The following is a 23,997-nucleotide window of genomic DNA, read 5'->3' on the forward strand; positions in this document are numbered from 1 at the left end:
AGTCCATTTTAGGAGAGTGTTACCTAACCAGGAAAATAACAAGCAATAAGTATGGTATGTTATAAAACATATGGACAGGATTTAAAGTTTGTTTTTTTAAAACTGTATTTATATGCACATGAAGACCACTGAAAGATACAGGGCAAAATAACAGCAGAATTTATTTTGGAGAGTTAAAAATTCCATTTCCAAAAAGTACTTACTTATTTCATTTTTTTTTTCAAATAATCACCAATAAAGTTGTGTATCATACCATGACAAAAACTTCCATTAATTTTTTTCTGGAAATAAAGATGATTACTACCAGACTGTCCACTTGAAAACTTAAAAGAAGATAAAAACTGCTTTCTGATTCCAGAACCAACTTATCTGGAAGGTGGATATAAGTGTACAAGTCTCGGTAGTTACAAAAAAACAGTAACAATGCCCATGCAAGATGATATCTACCTATTTATCTATCTATCTATCTATCTATCTATCTATCTATCTATCTATCTATCTTCTTCTTCATCATCTATCTATCTGTCTATCTATCATCTATCTATCTATCTATCTATCTATCTATCTATCTATCTATCTATCTATCTATCTATCTGTAGTGGGTAGCCATTCCAGCTTTGGTCTGGAAGTTCCAACCCCCATTGAGGCTTCGGCAACCATCACGCCTACAAGGCAGGGCCAAGGGAGGGCCCTGAAGACCCGAGATTGGGACGTGCTGCGCTCTCTTGGCCCTGCCTTGTAGGCATGATAGTTACCGAAGCCTCAATGGGGGTTGGAACTTCCAGACCAAAGCTGGAATGGCTACCCACTACATCTATCTATCTATCTATCTATCTATCTATCTATCTATCTATCTTCATCATCATCATCCATCATCCATCCATGTATCTACCTATCCATCCATCCATCCATCCATCTATCTATCTTACTATCATTGTTAGTCTCTAGTTTGATTTCTTCTACTGAGATCTTATAATTTTAGGGTTAACAGCAATGCATTGGAATGATTCTTAGGGAAAATTAATGTCCTAAATTTCATTAAATTTCAGTATCCAAAGGATTCAATGTAACATGATCATCAAATTGGGAGCAAACATTCCTTCAAGGGAGTTAACTGTGGCCATGCCTTGTCTTTTCATATGCTGATGAGCAACATAACTCGCTGCTGGTTGCTATAAGAGCTGAGAATGACAGATCTGTCTACAAAGTATTTGAAATAAAGCATAATTTGAATTCTGTGGCAGTTTGAACAAATAACTATGGTACCCTGCGGCACTCCTGTTATATTTTACCATAGAATAGCAACCACTGCCCATGGTCCACACCTAGTCTACCACCTGTTCTGCTTCATGTCTGGTTTAATATTATTTACACATTGTAAATTGTTGGAGAAACTTAAAAGAAAAATAATATCTTAAGCAACATTAAAATAATATGAAATTGACATTTCAGCATCCTGACACAAAGTTTTGCTCAGATGTGGTCCCTTCCATCTAGTCTTGGCTATTTCCCCAGAGGACAACTTCTCCAGATAACTGTGACAGAATTCATGACCCATAGAACACGAACTGACCCTTTACAGATAGAAAAGCTGTTGGGACCTAGACATGTTTTCACGATGGTTCTAAGTAATCTCTGTTTCCCACCGTCAGCCTGCAGATGGCAGAAAAGAACCTAAACTATGAGGGAGGAGGGAAGCTGCAGCCCCACAGAGGATGTTTACATTTCCAATTAAGTCATTCCGAAAAAGCCAGCCCTTCCAACAGTACAGAGTAGTCTTATATATGTTCAATAAACCAAAAAATTAAATGCCTAAAAGAAACTGAAGGATTCATTTAGCTCACTGCTAATGTCTGTACTAAAGTTGAGCATTTATTCACTCCCACCCAAAACAAATATTATGCAATATGCACCATTAAAGAAACCCCTAAGTTTTAATGTGTCTATATTGCATGCTTCTCCTATTAAACTGAATTACAGTTCTTAAGTTTACAACTGAATACCATCAGTTGAGCCAATTGGGATTGTCATTACTGGAGTGTGTGTGTGTGTGTGTGTGTGTGTGTGTGTGTGTGTGTGTATGTGTTATCAACTCTGTTTTAAATGAATTTAAATGGTATTAGGGTTAATATGTGTTAGTACTGTAGGGACACAAACTCAAGCTAGAATTCTTTTTATATATGAATCAATGAGACCATATATTCTTCTTCATAATTAACACCATGTAACAACCACACTGGGTTGCAGACCTCTGTTCCTGAGAGGGTCATAACATCCATGGTCTTTTCCCAAGACAGGCTCCTCATTTTTCAATGAGAGAACAACACTGAGCCACTTCGCAGGAGTGTGGCACAGACAGGAATTTTGGCTCTTCCCACTCATGCTCTCGAACACCTTTTGTGTTCCCTTTTCTTTCTGTAACTTTGAATTGTGAACTTTTGATAGACAAAGAACATATGGACAAGATGATAGATAACTCCATACTTAGCATGCAAATAATACTGTCTACTCCCTGCATCTTTTTTTCATAATCTATCATTTTTTTTGTTAAACCATCACAACAGAAATTTGTGATGTTCAAATTTTATCACAACACTTCATCCTTAAATGTAGCTCCTAGAATAATGACAGCCTTGTACTCACAAATAAAGAAATTAGCAATAAATCTAAGAAATTAGCCATATTCCCTTAATATCTGTAACCCCAGTGTCCCTCACTTAGCCCCAGGATCTTTGAGGGACTTGCTGTTGGCTCAGCATAGAGATGTCCTGCACATGCGTCTGGGTGTCCAGTTCTCCTTCAAACCAGCCTTGTTCTTTCCACACTCTAAATACGATCATTTTTAACAAAAATTAAACTGACTTTTGAAGAGAGAATATAGGAGACCACATTCTGGGTTTTTCTCGCTGTTTTCTTCTGGGGCAATTTGAATTATTTCTAAGTTTTCCATGGCTTGTAGTTTGGGGTCAGGTCTAATCGCTGGACACCAGGACACTGTGTGTCTCCAACACATGCAGGTCTCCCGGTGTCGGGCATATCAACGCTGGTCCACTGATGAAGGTGGGAAGCACTGTGTAAGCAGTTTCTCTTGGCAGTGGGAGACATCAGGGAGGCAGCCGTGCAGATGGCTCCATCCCTACAACACTCAAGGAAAGATTTCAGGCTGTGGCCAGAATCCAACGCTTCATTTGGAAGGATACAGAGTAGCTTTCTGATCCTTCTATTCCTTTCCTTTTCATCAGCTGCCACTGTCCTGTGGGGAGGAGTTCCCCCTTTGAACTGCCAATGGCCTAGAATTTCCCCCGAAAGCTAAAGTAAGTTCTAAGTTCTCTAATTCCCATTTGCACAGAAATGAGCTGGCATAATAACCATGCTCAACTCAGGCAAATAGTTATATATTTCACGTTCTCTAAAATCCTGGATTCCAGTATTTTTAGTTTCGCGTGTTTCTACGGTCAATTTGTTATTGTTTCTGATGCTCAGTTTGCCATTATATATGTGGCCTGTGAGAGCTCTGTCTAGCTAGATGCTATAACATGTTTTTGTGTCCTCTACTCAGATCCTGTGTCTCCCCTGTCTGCTCCAGACAGCAGTCCCTCCTGTCCCTAATGCCAGCAGCACCTTCCTCCCAGAAGACCCTCCCTTTCTTTCTGGACTGTGTTCTCAATGAAACTACAGGACTAGACTGCTTCCCTGCTGTGTCAAATCTTTGCTTAATGCACCGACTGGCGGATTAAAAGGGTTGGCGAAGGGATGTGGGCTTCTTCGGACATACGGATGGTCTCTCCTACCTTGCATAGTAGTCGTTGGGTGGAACTGCTTCTTGGAAGAACTGAAACTGGTAGAGATAAAGTCCAATCAGGTGCCCAGCTGTGAAGATTGCCAGCAGGACACAGAGGCAGCCGAACAGCAACGGGTCAAATGTTCGGCACCAGGACCACCAGGTGCACAGACCCAGGAACACGAAGAAGTACACGGCCGAGGTCAAGGACGGCAGCATCATGCCTAAGGAGAAGAAAACGCAACCATGACCAGGGGACAGGACCAGATGTTTGCTTGCCCATGGGTGAGTGTACTGGCTGGAAAGGATGTAAATTTCCTTCATGTACTTTAGATTGTGACCGAGATTTCAATGCTATTCGTCAGAATCTGTGCATATCATCAGAATCCTGAACGCTCTACCCATTGTAGGAAGAAGCCACACCTGGAGGGAGTAATGGTATGAGCTTATTTAAGACAAGTCATGAAGAAACCCTCCCCCGGTGTTTGAGCTGAGGAATTCTCTCACCAGGAGAACTGAACATGCACCTCAAGGTTTTCCGTTTCTAACTTGCCCTCCAAGTTACAGGAATATATGTACACTCGTTCCAACTTTTCTCTATAACAGTTTGTTTTGTTTTGTTTTTTAACCAAAATTTTTTATTTTTTATTTTTTTATAAAATTTAGGACGTTAATTTTATTAAAAAAATTAATTTTTAACCAAAATTATTAAGTAAAATTTTCTTTGACAATTTCGCACTTGTGCATAACACATTCTGATCACTCTCATCCCAGCCCTCCCCCACCTACTGCTTGCTCTCCTCCTCCCTACAAATTTCTTTCTTACATTCATGTATATTACTTTTTAAAGATTGATTTTAGTGTGTGTGCATGCATGCATGTGTACGTGTGTATGTGTGTCTCATACCTCACACGCCGATATGTGTCTATTTTAGGTTTTTGTGTGTGTGTGTGTGCACATCATTTGTATGTCCTCACTCACATGCCTGCAGACGTCTACAGAGGTCAGAAGAAGGCACTGAATAAGGGCAACTGGTGTTATAGGTGGTTATGAGCTACCTCTTCCTGACATTGGTGCTAGGAACCCAACTTGGGTCCTCCGGAAGAGCAGCAAGGGTTTTAACCACTAAGCCACCTCTCCAGCCCCTTGGTTTTGCTTTATGACCCAGATCTACTGAATTTAACCAGGGCTGTTGTGTGACCATGGTATTGGACTTTTTTCCAGCTGAGATTTATAGAACAAATATATATGTGTGTGTGTGTGTGTGTGTGTGTGTGTGTGTGTGTGTGTGTATAGTAGATGCTATAGTCTCATTACAATTTTGCTCTATCTGATGAGGCAACTAATTTATATATGACTTAAAGCAAATTTATCAGGGAGTCTGAATAGACTTCTCATTAAAATATTGGGTTTTATTTGCAGAAAGCTCTACTCCCCTCTTGTTGTTTTTCCTATGAAAAGGAAGTTATTTCACCTTTGTGACTTTAGTCTGCGTGAGTCCACTTTAAGAAGTTCCCAGTGTGGTAGGCAGAGGGAAGGCAGAAAGGGAAAGGTTGAGATAGCATTCGATGACATTATTATGGAATAAGCAGAATGTGGCCAACATTTAAAGGAAGTTACTGTCTGTGGAGGGAGATTGCAATCTCACTTGGGAAGAAAAACTGTATATCCTGGGGAGTTAAATTATGATTTCAAATACTCCATGATGTAAAGATAGGGTTGGCTCTGTACACACTCAAATAATGAATTGCCAACAGATCAGAGTTCAAAGTTTCTGGGAAGAGAACTAGTTCTTATTTTAATCTAAACATATTAAAATGAGATCGCTTGGATGTGGAAAAGATGATTGGACAGAGATTAGCAGTCTTTTTGAAAGCCTCGAGGCTAGAAATGGAGCAAGGAGGCCAAGGTGTCTACCCCAGTGGCTGGCTCTACAGGGTCACCGTGGTATGCTGAGGTCCTGGGTCCACTGTCATCTTCTTTCCCTTTGATCCTGTCTTTCGCTGTGCTCATCCTGGCCTGTGACCATCTCTGGGGGAAGCCACCACGGGGCACACTCACCTGAGGAGCCCAGCAGGATGGTCACCACGACCTTGCCTGCCGTGGTTATCATGTTGCCAATGAACTCCTTCAGCTTGGAGGCCACGGAGGCGAGCCTGCGGAAGATTTTCAGTTTTGTGCTTTCTTCCAGCTCGCCTTCCATGCCTTCCTCTCCATCTAAGTCCTCCTCATAGATCAGTGCCTCCTCCGAATCCATCTTCTCTCCTCCAGCCTAAAGAAGTGAAAAACAGAGCGCAGCAGCAGTTCATACTTCTGTGGACCCATGCTTCCTAATCTGTGGGTCAGTCCCTGGGGTCAGCTTCACAAATCAGTAAAACGACCAGCCCCCGGGTCTCTTGGTAGTGAGTCCAAGCTACTCTGATCTTCCCTGAAGGAGAACACAGACAATTGCCCCAACCTTGGAGTCCAGGGGCATACCATGTTTCTTACACGTACTCTGTCCTGTGCTCCCTACATGCACATGCACCCATTCTTTTACAGGTAGAAGGAAACTGCCACAGCCATTAACAATCTTCACCATGGTTTGTCTGAACTGTTTTTTTGTTTTGTTTTGTTTTGTTTTTCTCAACTCTAGTCTGTTCTTCTCCTGGCTGGTTTTATAGAACCATCGAAGGAAACTGGGGCAGAGGTGGGGATGGGTGATGCTCAGAGCACTGGCGTCTCTCTTCCTTCTTAAGTTTATGTTTGCTGGTCATCACAGGATTTCCTGACCAGGACAGTGGTCTTGGGCTGGTTGGCCAACAGTGCTGCGGCTTCCTGTCAGGTCCTTTAAGAGGATGCTATGCCGATTGGATCTTGCAGAATTCAGTGCCTTGGTACTGTCTCGTTAGGGATGAAGGGAGAAGCAGGAAGCAGAAAAAAAATACATATCTCCAGGCACTATTTTTAACTGAGACTGTAAAGGGGGTTTTGACTGTTTTTAAAGACTAAATAAGGATTTTATTTTTCTCATTAGAATCATTCTTTAAAGGGGTTGGGATTTTTGAAAGGAATTAGACATAGAAGCTATCTCCAAAGACTAAAAGTGTCTGGCCAAGATGAGGGACACTACATTTGTCCCTAGGCTGACAGGCTGCATATAATTGGCCTGGATGAGGAGAGCATCTGGCTAGGGGCCAGAGAGACTCTCAGCCTGGGCTACACCTCTGGGAAGGCCAGTGAAGTCTGGATTCTCTGTTTTTCATGCCACAGGTTCCTCCTCAAGTCACTCAGCTCAGAGACTCACAATACTCCTTCATGGGGTCTGGTTTTCAGTAGGCTGAGTTCGCTGAGGAAGATGGGCCCAGAAGGGCTGGTGCCAAGGTAAGGACATTCTGAGTGGCTTGGAGGATTCAAAGACATTTGTTAGCAAGGAGAGGATAGACCATAAGGGAATTGAGTTAGCCAGTGAGTAAAAAAGGCTGCAAGGCACTCCTCCACCTAACCTGATCCAACAACACAGGTGCATACACATACACGTGAACATACATGCATTTACCTGCATACACACATGCACACTTCCCAAACCACCATGCATATGCCTATGCACACATAAATATGCACTTGTACAATCAGGTACAAACCCATGCACAGCCATGTATATATCCATACACATGTGCACACATGCACACACATATGTACTTATACATATGTACACACACACACACACACACACACACACACACACACACACATACACAAATACACCCCCCCCAAACATATGTACTCCTCTCCCCAATAGGATTTAATCCTGGACTGACTGAAGTCCGTATGTGTAAATGAGGTTCGATGCTGTTCATCATGACATACCCATGGGTTCTGCATGTGCAGATTCAACAGCCAGATGAGTAACATCTGCAAAATTGAGGTTGTGTTGAATGTGCAGCCTCTTCTCTGGCCATTATCCTTAAGCACTGACATTTGGTTGGGAAGATGTGCACGGGTCCTGAGCACACACTATGCAGCTCTTCTAAAAGGGACTTCAACAAGTGTGAATTTGGTTAGCTTCAGGACTCCTGGATCAGACCTCTCATGGAAGCCAATAGATGAGTGTGTTTATATCTTTCCCGGGGCAGAAAGAGGAGTTTGTGCTTCTTTGTGAACATGCTTTATCCATCCAAAACCCAGTGTGTCTGAGGGTTCTAGTGAGAGACCCAGTAATACACACAGAAGCTAGTAAACCAATGAGCAAGGTACACATCCCATAATAAGGGCTCTTCAGAGAGGTCAAGTGGGATGTAGCTGTGACTGAAGGGGGTGGCTATAGTAGATTCTGAAGTCAAGGAGACCCTCTCTGAAGAGGTGACATTTAGACAAAGATGTAAATGTCCCAGAGTCACCAGCCGTGTGAAAGTCCCAGGAAAGAGCACCCTGGGCAGAGGGAAGAACCATTCAAAGGCTCTATGCAAGGGGACAGAGAGAGTGACAGGAAACAGTGTCCCCGGGCCAAGGCCTCTTTCCTTCCCTTCTCATTCTCACACATGACTTTGCATTCTAGTTTACAGACTAGGGGTGTGCAAACTGCATGGGATCCCTCAGATAACCTCTCTGCAGCCTGCCTGTGATCCACTCACTCTGTTCTCCTTCTGTACTCCAGTCACTGCGATCCATCTGCTCAGCCATTCTCTTCTGGACCTCACATCACAATGTGCCCCATGCCTTTCAGACCACTCCCAATGAACTAATTCACTCTGCAGTGTAGTCTTAGAATAATGTATCCCTCCCACCTGTATTTGCCACCCAAGGTGGAACCTTGGTAAGATTTAGCCAGAATCCATTCCCCGTCTCCATACCTAATTCCTCTTTAATCGGCTCTAACTGGACTTGGTCCTCTCACCTGTCTCTCTAAATAAGGAGCACGGTACTGTGTGTTTTACAGAGTGATTCTGGTTGCTGCCTGGGAATAAACGGATGGAAGTCAGAAGGTGTAAGTTGACTTTGAGTTTGTCTTGTTGTATGAGTGGATGTCCATGGCCCAGGCCACAGAACTCATTGGGAAATGTGAGGTGGGACGGGGAGGAGAAGGACAGACAGGGGAGAGTGAGAGGCAGGCTCTGTATGTTTATCTTTAGTGAAGAGAAGGGACATCTAGGAAGAAAGCAAATGTTCCTCGGGACACCATCCCTCCTTTTCAAGTTCAGCTCCAAGATGCTAAGCAGGCAGCTAGCACAAGTTGAAAACGAAAGTGGGAACTCAGAAGGCCAATCTGGGGTCATTGGAACCCAGCAGAAGGATTCCCTGGGAACAATTTGGAGACAGTTCATCTTTCAGATGCTGCCCACCTGCCTTTCCACTCACATCCATATGGTTTGCCTAGAAGCATGCTACGCAGGAAACAGCTTTGGAACCAGAACCCACAGGTTCTCTTTATCTGTTTTCCTTGTGGACATACAATCTCCAGGCTATGAGACCTCTTCCCTACTCCAGCAGGTCTGGCTCCCATGCTAGCCCTTCCTCTAACTCCGTCACTCGACAAGCAGAATCCATCCTGTGCAGCTACAAGAAGATGCCACCCTTAACAATCACAGAAAAGCAGCTTCCATCCTGACACCAGGTGAGCAGGTCCCTCACCATCACCACCACTGCCACCCCCGCCACCCCGGCCCCTGGAAGGAAGTGTAGCAAAAATCTTACTACACTTGAAGAAGTGAAAACATGGTAGGGACCTCCTGAGTAACAGGAAGAAACACATTCATAACTTGCATGATAGAGGACCCATTATTTCATTAGAGAATGGCTACAGATGTTGAGTCAATCACAGTACTCTCTGCTCACAAGCCTTGGTGAGGTTACACAAATGCCTTCGCTTGACCTCTCAGAGACAGGAAGCGGTATGGGAGGTTTAAGATCATGCCATTGCACTTTGTGGCTCTAGATTCTCTAGGTGTTTTCACACCAGCTTCCCCGAGGCCCTCAGATGTAAATGTGTTTCAAGCCTGCCAAGCTGACAGCAGGTGGGTCTGTGTTTGTGAGCCCCATCGTCCTATTCATCCAGCCAGGGACAGCTCTGCCACTAGTCACCTTAGGTAGCATATTAACAGACAGGACCTTTCCCCATCGAAGATTCCTCTGCTGACCTATAAGTGCTGGGCTTTGGCAGGAGTAGAGAATTACACTTACTAGCAAGCAGCCTTGCTTGCTGGAGAATTCTGGCACCTTATAGGAACACTACTTGAACTCTGTCTTGAGCAAACAAGCAGCAACTGGAAACAAAGATTTAACTCCTGTGATTCCTAAGCCACCTCAGAATTCAAACGAGAGGTGAACCTTTAACAGTATAGTAAAATCTCTCATAGATTGTTATTTTTGTCAAACATAAACTTATTTAGACTTTTATGTCCTTTACTCTGTCTCTTTAAAAGATGTTGATTTTTGACAGGAAGTCCTTATCCCCTGTGACAACAGGGATGGATGGACTTCTAGGACATTATGCTCCATGGAACATGTTCAGTTCAGAAAGACCAATGTGACATGATGTCACTTGTTTATAGATTCTAAAAGCCAAACTTCAGAGTGGAGAGTGAGGATATCAGTTGCCACAGGCGCGGGCCAGGTGGGCAGGTGTAGGGAAGCCCCTGGCCGGATGGTGTAAGGTTCTGTTCAGCAAGAATGTGCTTTGGTGATCTACGGTACATCAGAGTGTCTATAGTATTAACTAATAATTATTTTAAAACAGCTACAGGAGGAATTGAAGTATCCTCAATGCAAAGAAGTAGTCATAGTAATAGATGTATTCAATTGTATAATTTGATCGTTCTACAAATTATTCATCTATTAAAACACCATATTGTAACCTATAAATAATTGCAGATATATGTAAATTGCAAATAAATTATAATAGTACTACTGAAAAGAAAAAGTTCCTGATTTTAGATGTAGATGTAACATGTTAGGGTGTATCTTTCAGTTCTGTGGACACGGTCTCCTCCCAGGACATCTGGTTTCTGCACCTAAGGTGGCATATCCCACAGGCTGTCCTTTCCCATAGATTTTGACAAAGATATAGAACTACTTTTGATAGGACCCGAACATCCATATTTCTTACCCTCAATACCATATAACTCTGTCTAAGGGCATAAAATCCAGGACTATCTGGGGAACATCAGACCAAGAACTTGCCAGGCTCCACCTCAGACTCAATGAGTTAGATTCTAGAAGTTCCTGGCAGGGACGATCAAAGGTCCCCTCACAGCAATTCTAGACAGCCACCTTGGCTCCATATCCTGGCTGTTTGGGAGCTACTGGCAAGGATGTTTGACAGTGTACACCTTTTTTTTTAAAGATTCCATTCTCCGCAAAATACATTGAAGAAATGTGTCTCTCGTACTTCCTCGGGTTCCACTGAAATCTTAAACCCCAAACCTGAGCTCCAGCTGCAGTTGAACCCCTTCATCTCTGTGGTGAAAAGCACGCTTTCAAAGGCATTTCTACGGATGTCTATCAAAGTCACATGGAATAAGTCCAAAGGTCTGAGAGTCAAAAGGAACATTTTCCCAAGTGTCACCCTTGTTTATGCATTGTTTACTTTTTAAAGTTAACAATTTATCTTAACAAAATGGGTTCATCCCACAGAAGAGTCCAGAGATGGGAGGGGAAAGTGCTGGGACTCATCACAGAGGACAAATAATCTCCCCTGTCATAGCAAGGAGAGAGGCAAGGGCAGAGAGGCTGGGGTGCCATTGTGTATGCTGTGTCCGTCTCTGTCAGTGGCAGCACTTGACACATAAAGCTTTTTATTCTGTTGCTGGCCTTGCTTTGGGAACATTATTTTCCCACTTAAGTAGAGCAGTGTACATCTCCTCTCTCATTTGGAAAGTGGGTGCAGATGTTGCTTGTGACCCTCTCCAAAGAGCTCTGGCAGTTTACTCAAGATAGAAGGACAACTGAGGCACAGGACGGGGGCCAGTCAGGTAGCAGAGGATCTGTGGGAGTCTCCAGATAGTTCAGCTTCTGAGACTCAGTACCTCTGGAACATTTCCGACCCTGGGAGAGAAAGATTCCCAGGTTAAACTACCAAGTTAGAGAGGGCAATGGCCTCTAAGAATGACATGACATCATTTGAAAGAGAAATGAACAGTGAAGATGGACTAAATCAGATAGGCCATTTATTTTAAAGGGATTTTCCTTTAAGATATCACTTACTAGAGCACCCTAAAACTAAACCATTCTTTAGGTACGGAGACAGGAATCCTTCCACACACACCATGAGGACCACTCGGTGTATCTTTGGTGTCAGATATTATTACTGACAACCTTGCCTGTTCCCTCTTCTGGGGATCTGCTAAGCATAGCTCTAAATGCAAACCCCAGGGCACTGAGAAATGATGGCAGAAGCAGCACTTTGAGGATACACGATTCCTTCTTGGAACCCAGAGAACAACATGTGGTCTAAAATGCAAACCAAGTAAACATCTTGCAGTCTTAGTTATGAATGCGTCACAAGGCCAAGCAGGGCTGGGCTTGCTTTGGAACCAACAGATTTCCTTTAGTTCTCATCTGTACACACACACACACACACACACACACATACACACACACACACACCCTCCTCATCCTCAGTGCCTCCATCCATCCACCCGTCTATCCATTCCTTATTCTACCAAGTACCTTGTTACCATGCCCCATGTTATGTGTGGCATGGGATGCAGCAGAGAACCTGCCATGAGATACTCAGTAGTTATGCGTGCGTGCACGCGCACGCACGCGCGCGCGCGCGCGCGCGCGCGCGTGTGTGTGTGTGTGTGTGTGTGTGTGTGTGTGTGTGTGTGTACCAGGTAGATAAAACTTTATAAAATTGGAATATAAGATTCTGAGCATAATGAGAGGAAAGAGGATTCACTGCTTGAGACATCTAGTGGACATGATTAGAAAGAACCAATTCTTAAGAAGCAAAGCAGAAGACAAAAGCCAATACTTGTTGGATATTATTCATACAACATTCTGGCACACAGTAAAGGGTATGATAGGTGAACGTGACTTTGGGACAAGCATCTTCATCCTCATCCCCAGCAAAGCAATCATTTAAGATAGACTGCTTACATCTAGGTCCATCCTACCATGAGTCAAAGCCCTAAGTATGGGAAGACGCAAGTCTGCGCAACCAGTTCTGGCCCAAGGCTTGCCTTGGGTTCTTGGCTCCCCCTGCCTTATGCTCTGGACCACTCTGCCCAAGCTTCCCTGTGAGCATGCCATACTCTGAGGCTCAGAGGATGGGGACTTTCCCAAATTCCTGAATGTGACCTTCAGGAGCTGTGAAAAGAGTCTCCTGCTGTACCACCAGGAGCGGCAGCATTGAGTGTCTGGGACAGCCACAGACAGGACATTTCTCTCACTACAAGTCACCGGGTGTGAGGTTTGCAGGTGCCTGGGCAGCTGCCCAACTTCTTGCCACTCAGCACAGCTCCACGTGGCAAACGTCTGCTAGAAAACCCAGGGTCTAGGAAATGTAATACCAGTGACTTTGGATTAAAAATCTCAGGTTAGAAATGAGCGAATGCCCAGTGTCTAATTAGAAGGTGCCAGGAGAATGATTGATTTCTCCTATTCTTTGTTTCTTGCTTTGAAAAAAAAAAAAAAAGAGCATGCTCCAAACTTCACAGCCTTCTAGTAAAGGCACAGCTCAGGTGATCATTCTGTCTGCCAAAACTCTAGTGTCACGGTAGCCTGAGGAATGACAGGTGCTAGAAAGCAAAGTGCAAGTTTTAGTTTTAGGGATGTATTTACAAAATACATCGCAGGAGCTAAGAGATGCACCCTAAATTTTCAGCGGCTTTTACTGGGATATAATTTATCCCTTCCTTCCTTCCTTCCTTCTTTCCCCTCCCTTTCTTCCTTCTTTCCTTCCTCTCTTCTTTCCTTCCTTCCTCCCTTCCTTCCACTTCCTTCCTTCCTTTTTTCCTCCCTTTTTGTTTTTTTTTCCTTCCTTTTTGAGACAAAGTCTCATGTAGCTGAGGCTGGCCTTGAACCCCTCCTGATCCTCTTGCCTCCACCTCCCAAGTGCTGGCATTATAGGCATGCACCATCACACATGCCTGACTGGAATATTCATTTATACTCTATACATTTTATTTATTAAATATGCCTCTTTACACAGGCCAAATTATGATTGCACTTTCTATTTGAAAAAGCTTCTGTCAGAACATTACTTGGAAATATTATTTGCTTAAAAGCAGGGTCTCAAACCTTATGAAATATGGAGTAATAGTTATGAGTACAGAAATAAACAGGTAGGTGTATTTTAGTGATGCCATATGCTGTTGCATTGCACAGATAAGCTTTTCTATACAATTTGCTTTCCATGATGCAACTCTTATTTTTTAAGATTCCAGAGTGAGAATCTTTCTCCCAATGCTGACTAGCAGATCTGCTTTTGAATAAAAATGAACACACAAACAAGACCTCAGACACCTCCCCCCGGGGAGCCTTTCCTGCATGTGAGGAGTATGACCTCCAAGCCAGGCCCAGATAACACATCACACCCCCACTTCCCCAGCAGTCTTTTAGGAGAACCCCTGGATGGGCAAATGCTTCCAAATAGCAAATGTCAGCCTCATCAGTGGATCAAGAAAGGCCTAACTGCTTCTTGGAAACGGGGCTGTGTTTGAAAAGGAATTCTCCCAGGCACCAGGAGATTAATCTCGCCATTTCTCCACTGAGAAAAATAAGGAAAAAACAACACCAGCAAGCACTATTCTTTTACATCTTCAGAACTAAACATTTTAGAGTACAAAAGCCAAGATTTGGAAGTAGCAGGAAGTATGCAGAGCCCTTCAGAAGTGAAATAAATGTCTCTGCTTACTTTGGCTATGTGTTCCAATTCCTCCCAGACTGACTCCAGACTGTCAAGTCAGAAGTATTTCCCTAATGGTGAATTCTCCAGGATTCACTCACCACCCTTCCCCTGGCCTACCCACTGTGCTTTGGTGCTCTCTACCATGAGCAGAGAGAATGAGCATTAATATCTGAAACAGTCCCAAATAAATTCAACTGAAATAGAAAAGAACCCCCTAATAATTGATACAAGTAGTAGTCTCTTAAGGGCTGTTTGTGATATCCACTGTGTTATCTTTGAATAAAAGGATTTAAAAATATATATATATATATATATATATATATATATATATATATATATATATCTTGTGTATCTATTCAAATGAATTTAAAACAGGACAGAGTTGTTACAGGTGTAAGTGTGAAAATGGGGTGAGACCAGGATGGAAGTGTGACCTTAGAATTAATACATGTGTTTGTCTTATTCTCTCTTCTTTATCAGAGGTACCCTACCCTTAACTACAGGCCACCCCTGCATTGATGGCTGCACATGGTCCTCATTCTACAGAAACAGCATGTGTTAGTGACTTTTAAACTCAGCCATGTTGAGTTATTAGTATCACAGAAAGATTTTTTTTCACTAAGTTGGGCTGGTTGATTTAGCACCTTGAATATTAGGTTTCTGTAATTCTCAAATCAGAAAACAAAATAGGGAAAGGAAGCAGTAACTTATTAAGCACCCCAAAATTACGTATACATTGTGCTATGTGCTACTGATTTGATAGTTGCAACAAATACATAATGTACCACTAATATTTTTTGGTGCTCCTGATTGAGCCCAGGGCCTCAGACATGGTAAGCACATTCTTGTTTACTGAGCTATACCTCCAGTCTACTAATCCCACTTTATAAAGACAATAATCGTCTCCAATATTACTCAGCCAGTGTGTGTTAGCCTCCATGGTCTGCTCTCAAAGACCAGTATCCAACAAATACTCCTTAGGCCCCATGCACAGTGGGAGAGCACCAAAACACAGTCTTGTCTTTACAGACAACAATAAAGAAAATCCTAAATGTGCAAAATTTTAGTTAATGGTCTTACTGCCACAAACTAGGACACTTTTGGCCAATGATTATTTAATCAAAATGTTTTCAAAACTGTAAACATTCTAAAATAATAGTGCAATATAAAAACATACTCTATCAACTTTCCCTCTTAAAATCACACCATCAACAGGAAAAAAAAATGTTTCCAAATTACATCCAGTTTTGGGTTTCTTTAACAGCCACTCTGCTATAAATACTTTTTATACTTTGTATCCTTTTTTGCCCTAAAATATCAGAATATAGATTGCCTTTAATTCATAAGATTTTAGGCATAATATAAATTCTAATTTTCATATTATAGAATTATATTTCCTCCATAGTATTTTGTTTTGACATAGTACTTGTGGCAATTTTCTGCTTATTTGTGAAGTAGATAAACACTTCACCATAATCGAGGATTCTCCTTCTTTGATGCATGCATGGTGAATGTTCCTAATACATGAAATTCCTGATGCATGCATGTTGAATGCTCCTAATGTATGCAAAACTTCCTGCCAGAGTTTATCACTAAACCACCTGGTAGATACCATGTGCCAAGTGTACAAATCATGTACTTCCGAGTAGCTCTTTTCTTTGGAAGTTTTATCTTTTTCTCTAAAAGTGTCAACTACTTCTTTAAATTGGTGCCACTGCTGGGATAACATGCAGTCTTTAGAACATGGCTGTGCTCTGGTGTGGGTCAGAAGGGAGTGTGCTGAGGCCTGTGGCATGTATCCACCCGAGACACAACCTCTAACATGCTCCTCATCTAACAGGTGCTCCTGAAACTTCTTCATTTGTTATATATTTTTAAACATTCCCTTACTTTTCTAACTAAAATCTTTTCTCCTTCTGGAGCACTATTAAATTGCTTGACTCAAATACTCTGGGCTAACACAAAAAGTTGGAGGGTAAAGTACACAGTTACACAGCCACATCTCAGGGTGAAGACACATGGGCTGGAAAGTTCAGAGGGTGGGGTAATCAGCACCATTTGTTTTCAAAAGTTTCTGTGTGCTGCTTCTCAAAACATTCTGTAATAGTGAGCTGTGGAGCAAGTGGGTTGTAATGCCGGGGGCAACCTTTCAGGCTTGGCCATCTGATACAGCAGTAAGGCACAGTGAGGCCAGATGGTCAGCTGAGGTGAGGAACGCTCAAGCAGGCTGCTCCTAACTCCACTGTGAGGCCCTGAGGAAAGACGGCACTCACATGCCCATCACCTGTGTCCTCATCACCAAGGTGTAGGTGTGAGAGTGTCTGCCCAGCAGGATCACCCAGGCTGCCCTGTACAGCGACAGTGCTCACCTGGGCCTCCCTCACAGGGAGCCTCACAGCTCTCCGTACATGGGACTCCACACAGTCTCAGAGGGGACGTCCTGGGGCCTGAAGAAGAAAGATGCCAACCGTCCCACTTACCAGTTCTTCATTTTCACAATCAGGATTAAACTGGGCTACTTCGTCCGTGTCTGGCTTCTTAACAATGTTTCTGCAGACCAGCCAGATGGTCAGGCTGGCAATGAACATCCCGATGTCGGGCACAAACACCCGGATGCCATTGCCAGCATCGGCTCCCTTCAAGCTATGGAGGGAAGAAGACGAAGGGAGTTAGCTCGAATCTGTACGGTTAAACACCTTACTGCACACTTCAGTCTTCTTAGGGATTTAAAAATCAGAGATGCTCATATCTGCCTAATGGTCACCAGAAAGCTCTGCACAGACTTGAGAGTCTCCTCAAATCTACTGAAGTGTGGGCGGACCCCAAAGCTTCCTGAGGGTTTTAGGGTCACAAAGAACAGAGGAGCTTTGGTGGTGCAGGCAACCCAAATGGACCACACTACAAGCACGCAAATAAACCAGACTGATGTTACACATGTGCACCACGATGCCTTCGTTAGTTATCAGGATGAAGCCATTTAAAACCAACATGCAACAACTGCTAGAAGACAGTGTAATGTAAATACAAGTCAAAGCTAGAGGGAAAAATAGAAGAAACACCCCAAGAATCTTCTTAATCCAAAATCTTGTAATTATTTTTGGGCTTAACCGATTTTTGTAAAGTTCCACATTGCTCCAAGAAAGGTTGATCTAGTGTGTTTATTATTTTTTTTTAATCACAGAGAAATGATGTTCAACAGAGAAGGAGGAGATCTGGGGTCAAGCCCAAGCCTGACAAGAGGCAGCTGCTTTGCAAATTCCCACAATCCCCTGCTCCTTTTCTGTGCCAAACACATGACACCACTTGACTTCCTTATCACATTTCAGTGAAATGAGATACTAGGTCGTGACTTCAGAAAAATAAATATGGACACATATGTATCAAATAATTGTGGATTTGGTTTTGTAAAATATAAAGCTCCTTTTCCCCCAAGTCTTATATTTTGAGACAGCAATATTAACTGGTATTTAATAATCTTCAGGCTTACACAGCATGTGTGGCCATAACTGAGATTCTGAAATGGATAGGCTGTAGAGATGAGGAGAAGGGGCTTCAGTTGGAAGAGGAGGAAGAATCAGTCCAGGAGCACCATCCAAATGCTATGGCCTTGGCACATGTCCAAGGGCAGAGAATACAGGACTAGAAAGTGGCACACTGAGAAGCTGGCTCAGTTGGCCAGCATAGGTTTCAGCTAAAATGTGTCTAAAAAAGCCTGCACTGTTCTGTAAAAACAATTGAGGTCAACAGCCACTGACAAACTGGTCATGCTGTTTGGCACATGCCACAGGCCAGGATAGCCTTCCAGTGGAATGGATGATAAGAGCAACATATTCCCATCACTGTGCAGGCATGACACACACTAGACCAGGAACACATCCTACTGTGTTCTGATCACCCCACTGTTAAGGGAGAAAGTATGTAAGGAGAACTAAAGAAATAACTAGATCTCCAAGAGGAGAGCCAGGGAGTTACACACAGAGAAGCCGAGACATTGTCAAGGGAGCAAGTGTGATGCTCGGTGGAGTCACTAAAAGTGGAAGTTTCCCCCAACTTGGCCATCTTGATTCCTCTTGTTCTCACCCCCCCATCCCCTCCCCTCTGCCCCCTCCCAGTTTACCCAGGAGATCTTAACCATTTCTCCTTCCTGGGGTGATCCACGTGTGTCCCTCTTAGGGCCCTCCTCTTTACCTAACTTCTCTTGACAGTTGTGTGGCTTGACCTGTTTGTAGGGCCCCTGGCAGTGAGACCAGGACTTATCCCGGGTACATGAATTGGATTTTTAGAGCCCATTCCCCATAGTGGGAGGATGCCTTGCTCAGCCTTGATGCAGCGGGGAGGGGCTTGGTTCTACCCCAACTTGGTATGCCAGCCTGTGTTGACTACACAAGGGAGGCCTTACCCCCTATGAGAACTGGATGGGGTAGATGGGGGGCGGAGAGAGGGAGAAGGGGAGGGAGGGGGAACTGTGGTTGGTATGTAAAATAAAAAAAATCTTAAATAAAAAAGTGGAAGTTTCAAAGGCAAATTAGGTCTTTGAAGACATTAACTAGAGATAAAACTTCATCAGAAACATGAAGCAAAAGGTAGGCTGATGGATTTGCACATTGCATAATGGTATATGTGATTCAAATATCCATCCCTTGATAGGCACAGGAGACTGCTCCATGTTCCATTGGCTGTTTGTGAACATCCGAATCTGTGAATTCCAGTCTCCTATGTAAAACTATGTGTATTCGCATATAACCCACACATGTTTACAGACATCCTGTTTACATAAGTCAGTGAGATGAACGTGCATATGTCAAGAAAATGTTAGCCTAAATCATGCTTTTTCCAGGATACATGCCAATGATACATTTTATATATGAAAACGACTATTTAGTTCACCATCTTAAATAGCAAAGTATTTCCTTTCCAATATTTTTAGGATCACAGTGATCTCATTTCTTCATAGAGAATTATACCTCTGAAAAAGGAATTTTAAAAAGCTGCCAATTGAGACTAATCTTCATAAACAGTAGGGCAAATTAAATTATGGCATGTTCAGAAAATGTACTATAAAACCATCAGTGAATGCACATGTCTACATCTATGAATCTGAATATGTCTCACAAATAAAATGGTGGCCAAAAAAGATATAGCAGGTGTACAAAATGCAAAGTGTTTAGACATTCACGACAAACAGGCTAGACTGAGTGACAAGTGAGTATTTTAAGGTCTTAAGCCTGTTATAAACTGTGGTGGACAGAAAAGCCTATCTTCAGGCTGTATATGGTGGCCCATGCCTTCAATCCAAACACTCTGGAGGCAGAGACAGTGGGATCTGCGAATTTGTGGCCAGCCTGATCCGACATAATGATATGCAGGGCTATTAGGACTACATAGTGAGTCCCTCATCCAAGTTTTTCTTCAGGCATGTCTTTAATGCACTGTGTTATTTTTGCTGCTGAGAACTCCCTGTGTAGACCACATCTGGAAGACATTCAGTTGGCTACTTTGACTTGGAAGGTTAATGATCAACTTACATCCTAATGAGCATGATGGCATTTGATCTGACTGACTCTCGCATCAGATTCCACTCTCCTGTCCACACCCAGAGAAAAAGCAAGATGGGTAGTGCTCATAGGCTTTATTTTCTTACCTCATAAAATGACTTTTTAAGGTCTTCCTAACTCTAAAATGTGCTTTGACTATGAAAACCCACAAGGAAGAAGAAAGGAAATGTAGACAGGAACAGAAGAGACAAAAGAGAAGTGGCATTCCAGCATCTGGGGAAGGGCACCCTACAGAGATGGTCAGGGGTGACCAGGGTGGGGCTGTGGCTCACTGTGAGGACTTACTGAACACTGTGCCACGCCCTGGGTTCCATCCCCGACATAGAAAAAAAACCTCACAAAGATCAATTCCATTCCACACAACTCTTCTCAGGGGAGCAAATCCTCTTGTACAGGCCTAGCAGAAAGGTCAACTGCAAGTGAATTGTGGTAACACAATTAAAATACCACATGGCCAGCCATTAAACAAATGAGAGCTAGCAAAATGCTTTCACATAGTTTTCTGGTGGTTTCTGAAGCTCACATACTATGAATTGTTAGTGTCCCATTGTTTACCTTAAATAGGACTCTGTATGATATGTGCCACCACTGAGTGGCTTTCAGTGACTTTAAACCAATGAAATGAATGCAGATATAATTACAAAAACTTACAAACCTGATTCCTGCTCCTACACGCACACACACACACACACAAACACACATTCTGTTTTTTAATTTAATATCCATCTCCCCACAGATTGCCAACTCACATGTAGCAGAATAATATACTTGATGTGAATGGGGAAATTCTTAAATTAGATTTACAATTTCTTTCAGTATTCACGTCAAGGGCTTCTGTAATTAATGATTCATTTTTAAAAAGCAAGGATTGCTTTGTTGCTGTGAAACTGAAACTAAGCCCTTTTCTCCTACTAAGATAACAGTCAAGGTCAGGGCTCTAATTGTTACAGGGGATAGTTTGTGTTGCAATCCCCCAATTAGTTCCTGGATTTGTATACTATAAAGCTACAAGGCTACTTAAAAATTTCAATCCTCTCAACTCACTGTCACAATTCCACTGTGGAGACACTACATTCTTACACCAATGTGCTGCTGGATTGTTACAGGTCATTTAGGAAGCCTCTGTTCAAAGGAGCTGGTTTCTCAGCGGAGAGGCAGATGCAGGGCTCAGAGCATGGCTGCTTTTTTGTTTTTGTGAGTGCTGCTCTTCAGGACTATGCTGGCACTTGCCCTCTCAATGGTCCCTGAGAACATTATCCTAGACCACTGCCAGCTTCACAGGAATCCTGTGAGAGCAGCTCATCATAGGGACTGGTAATCACTGTAAAGCAAGTATGTTTCCAGGTGTGACCAGCAGCGCATATTTATCAGCACACTACTGATACTGATAAACTTAAACTCACACACTCCCTTTGCCCTGTATCTCTCTAAGTAAGATCCTGAACCATGCCCTGGGGCCAGCATCACCAACTCACAGCCCCCTCTAGTGCCCTAGGCCCTATCTCAGGACTCCCCCCATATCTGTATCCTCCAGCTAACCTTGCAGCTTCTCTGAACAATCTTCTCCTTGGAGGCTCTTTGACATCTTTTATCGGTGACTGATAAAACTGTCACTTTTATCAGTGATTGTCTAACCGGTGAAGATACCGGGCTCATTGGAGGGAGGCTTGTAAGGGCAATGCTGATGGTAATCAGAAATATCAGTCTTAGGGTTGGAGAGATGGTGCTGTGTCAAGAACACTGGCTGCTCTTCCCAAGGACCTGGGTTCGATTCCCTGCACCCACATGGTGGTTCACAACCTCTTGCAACTTCAGTTCCAGGGGATCTGCTTCCCTCTTCTGGCCTCTGTGGGCACCAGGCATGCACGAGGCACACAGACATACATGCAGGCCAAACATCCCTACACGTAAAACAAAAAATACTGAAAAAGAAATTAAAAATAAGAAATCTCATTCGTTCAAACACACTAGTAATAAACACATTGGCATCTCAGATATCCTCCTTTTCTTAGACTGGTGCATTGACCAGCTTGGAAAAGATGAAATTAATTTTGTTGAGACACACAGTGGGTGGGGGGGAGCAGCAGCAGGGGAGGGCATTTATTCTCCTCATAAACCCTGGGCCAGAAAAACTAAGAGTCTTTGTGTGTGACTCCAATATAACAATGAATAGAACAATCAGCATGAACTTTGGAATACAAGACCTCAAAATGAACCCGATTCCTGCTGAATTAACTCAACAAATGTGTGCGAATGTCTGCCACATGACGAGAATTTTGGCAGGCCCTGCACTGACAGTGTGGAGGAAGACACTTGCTTTTCCAGAGCAGGGGAGCCTGAGATGAATGCTTAAAAGGTACAGGAAGGGTGTGTGTGTGTGCATGTGTGTGCATGTGTGTGTGTATATGTGTGAGTGTGTGTGTGCATGCATGTGTGTGCATGTGTGTGTGCATGAGTGTGTATGCACGTGTGTGTGTGTTTGTGAGTGTGTGTGTGCATGCATGTGTGTGCATGAGTGTGTATGCACGTGTGTGTGTGTTCATGAGTGTGTGTGTGAGTGTGTGTGTGTATGCATAGTGTACTGTAGTGTTTGTGCAGGTGGTCAGAGGGCAACATCAAATGTTTCCTATATCATGTTCACCGTATTTTTTTGAGACAAGGTCTCTCATTTAATTAACCTAGAGCTTGCCATTTAGTTATATCCCTGGTGAACAGGCCCTCAGGATCCACTCATCTTTGGCACCACACCATCACCACTGGGGTGACAGATGTGTACTGTTGCACCCAGCTTCCACAAGGTTGCTGGAGATCCAAATTCAGGTCTTTATAATTATGTATTTTTGAAATCATTCAAACTAAACGTGTTGTTTTAGACCAAGACACAGAGTGTACTTCTTGGAGTAGTCATAGTAAAAAAAGTAAGTTTGAAAGCCATTCTCTGGGGAAACTCTTTCCTAATAGGTGGAAGGCCCTGGAGGGAAGACATGAAGATAATACAACATCCATGTTCAAATTTCTAAGAACTAGATGTATTTCATAAGGCATACTTCTCAAATCTCCAAAGGCATGTGTTATGAGTATGAGGTAGCACGGGAGGTAGACAGCAGGATATTGTTTTCTCTCTCAAGGACATGGAGAGGACATCCATTCTGACTGAAACAGTCAGGTGACTTTGGTTCAGGTCCGATTTGCCATCAAAAATAAGGACAAATCTTCTAGTTTTCATTTGAATTTTGAACTTGCAAGTGAAGGATATCAAAATCTGCACCTAAGTTAATTATAACTAATGAATAATAAGCTGTAAAAATATAATTGATACTGGTAAAGGAATAGTAGCCTATGACCGAAAAATTCCCTGATGTTTAATTGTCAAGGTAAGAAAAGGGTGGCACTGGAGAATCCAGAAATCACTGTGTTGTTAAGGAAAATACAGGTTAATTATTTGTTTCACACTGATAACAACTGGCATGTTACTCATGATCTATAGATAATCATTATCCTAAAGATTTCCTTTAATGGGGATTAACCCATGAGGGTTAAAATCTAATGCCATTTGGCAAACAGATATTACGCTTGTCTTCTTATCTAGATTCCCATTACAACTAAGAACTGATAATGGCCCTGCTAATACTAGCAAAAACTTTAAGGAAGCTTGCAATTTATGGAATATTAATCACATTACTGGAATCCTCTACAATCCACAGGGTCAAGCTTTTGTGAAATAAGATCAAACAATTAAATTACAAATTTCAAACATAAAAAGGTTATATACACCCACCTAAATCTCCACATACTAAACTATATTTAGCCATGATTTCTTTAAATTTTT

The 23,997-nt window shown here is 42.7% G+C and overlaps 1 protein-coding gene across 2 annotated transcripts in view; it reads right to left on the bottom strand.

Annotated features, from left to right (window-relative positions):
* The window catches only part of Piezo2 (piezo type mechanosensitive ion channel component 2), a 368,019-nt gene that overhangs the window by 127,209 nt on the left and 216,813 nt on the right, over nucleotides 1-23,997 (bottom strand). For both annotated transcript variants that reach the window (XM_059246283.1, XM_059246284.1), the window contains exons 5-7: nucleotides 17,094-17,256; nucleotides 5,844-6,054; nucleotides 3,792-4,005 (exon numbers count right to left, since the gene is read on the bottom strand). In XM_059246283.1, the coding sequence (XP_059102266.1) occupies nucleotides 3,792-4,005; nucleotides 5,844-6,054; nucleotides 17,094-17,256 (588 nt within the window). The remainder of the gene's footprint in view (nucleotides 1-3,791; nucleotides 4,006-5,843; nucleotides 6,055-17,093; nucleotides 17,257-23,997) is intronic.

The sequence above is a fragment of the Peromyscus eremicus genome, chromosome 19 (assembly GCF_949786415.1).
Source record: "Peromyscus eremicus chromosome 19, PerEre_H2_v1, whole genome shotgun sequence".
Taxonomy (NCBI): domain Eukaryota; kingdom Metazoa; phylum Chordata; class Mammalia; order Rodentia; family Cricetidae; genus Peromyscus; species Peromyscus eremicus.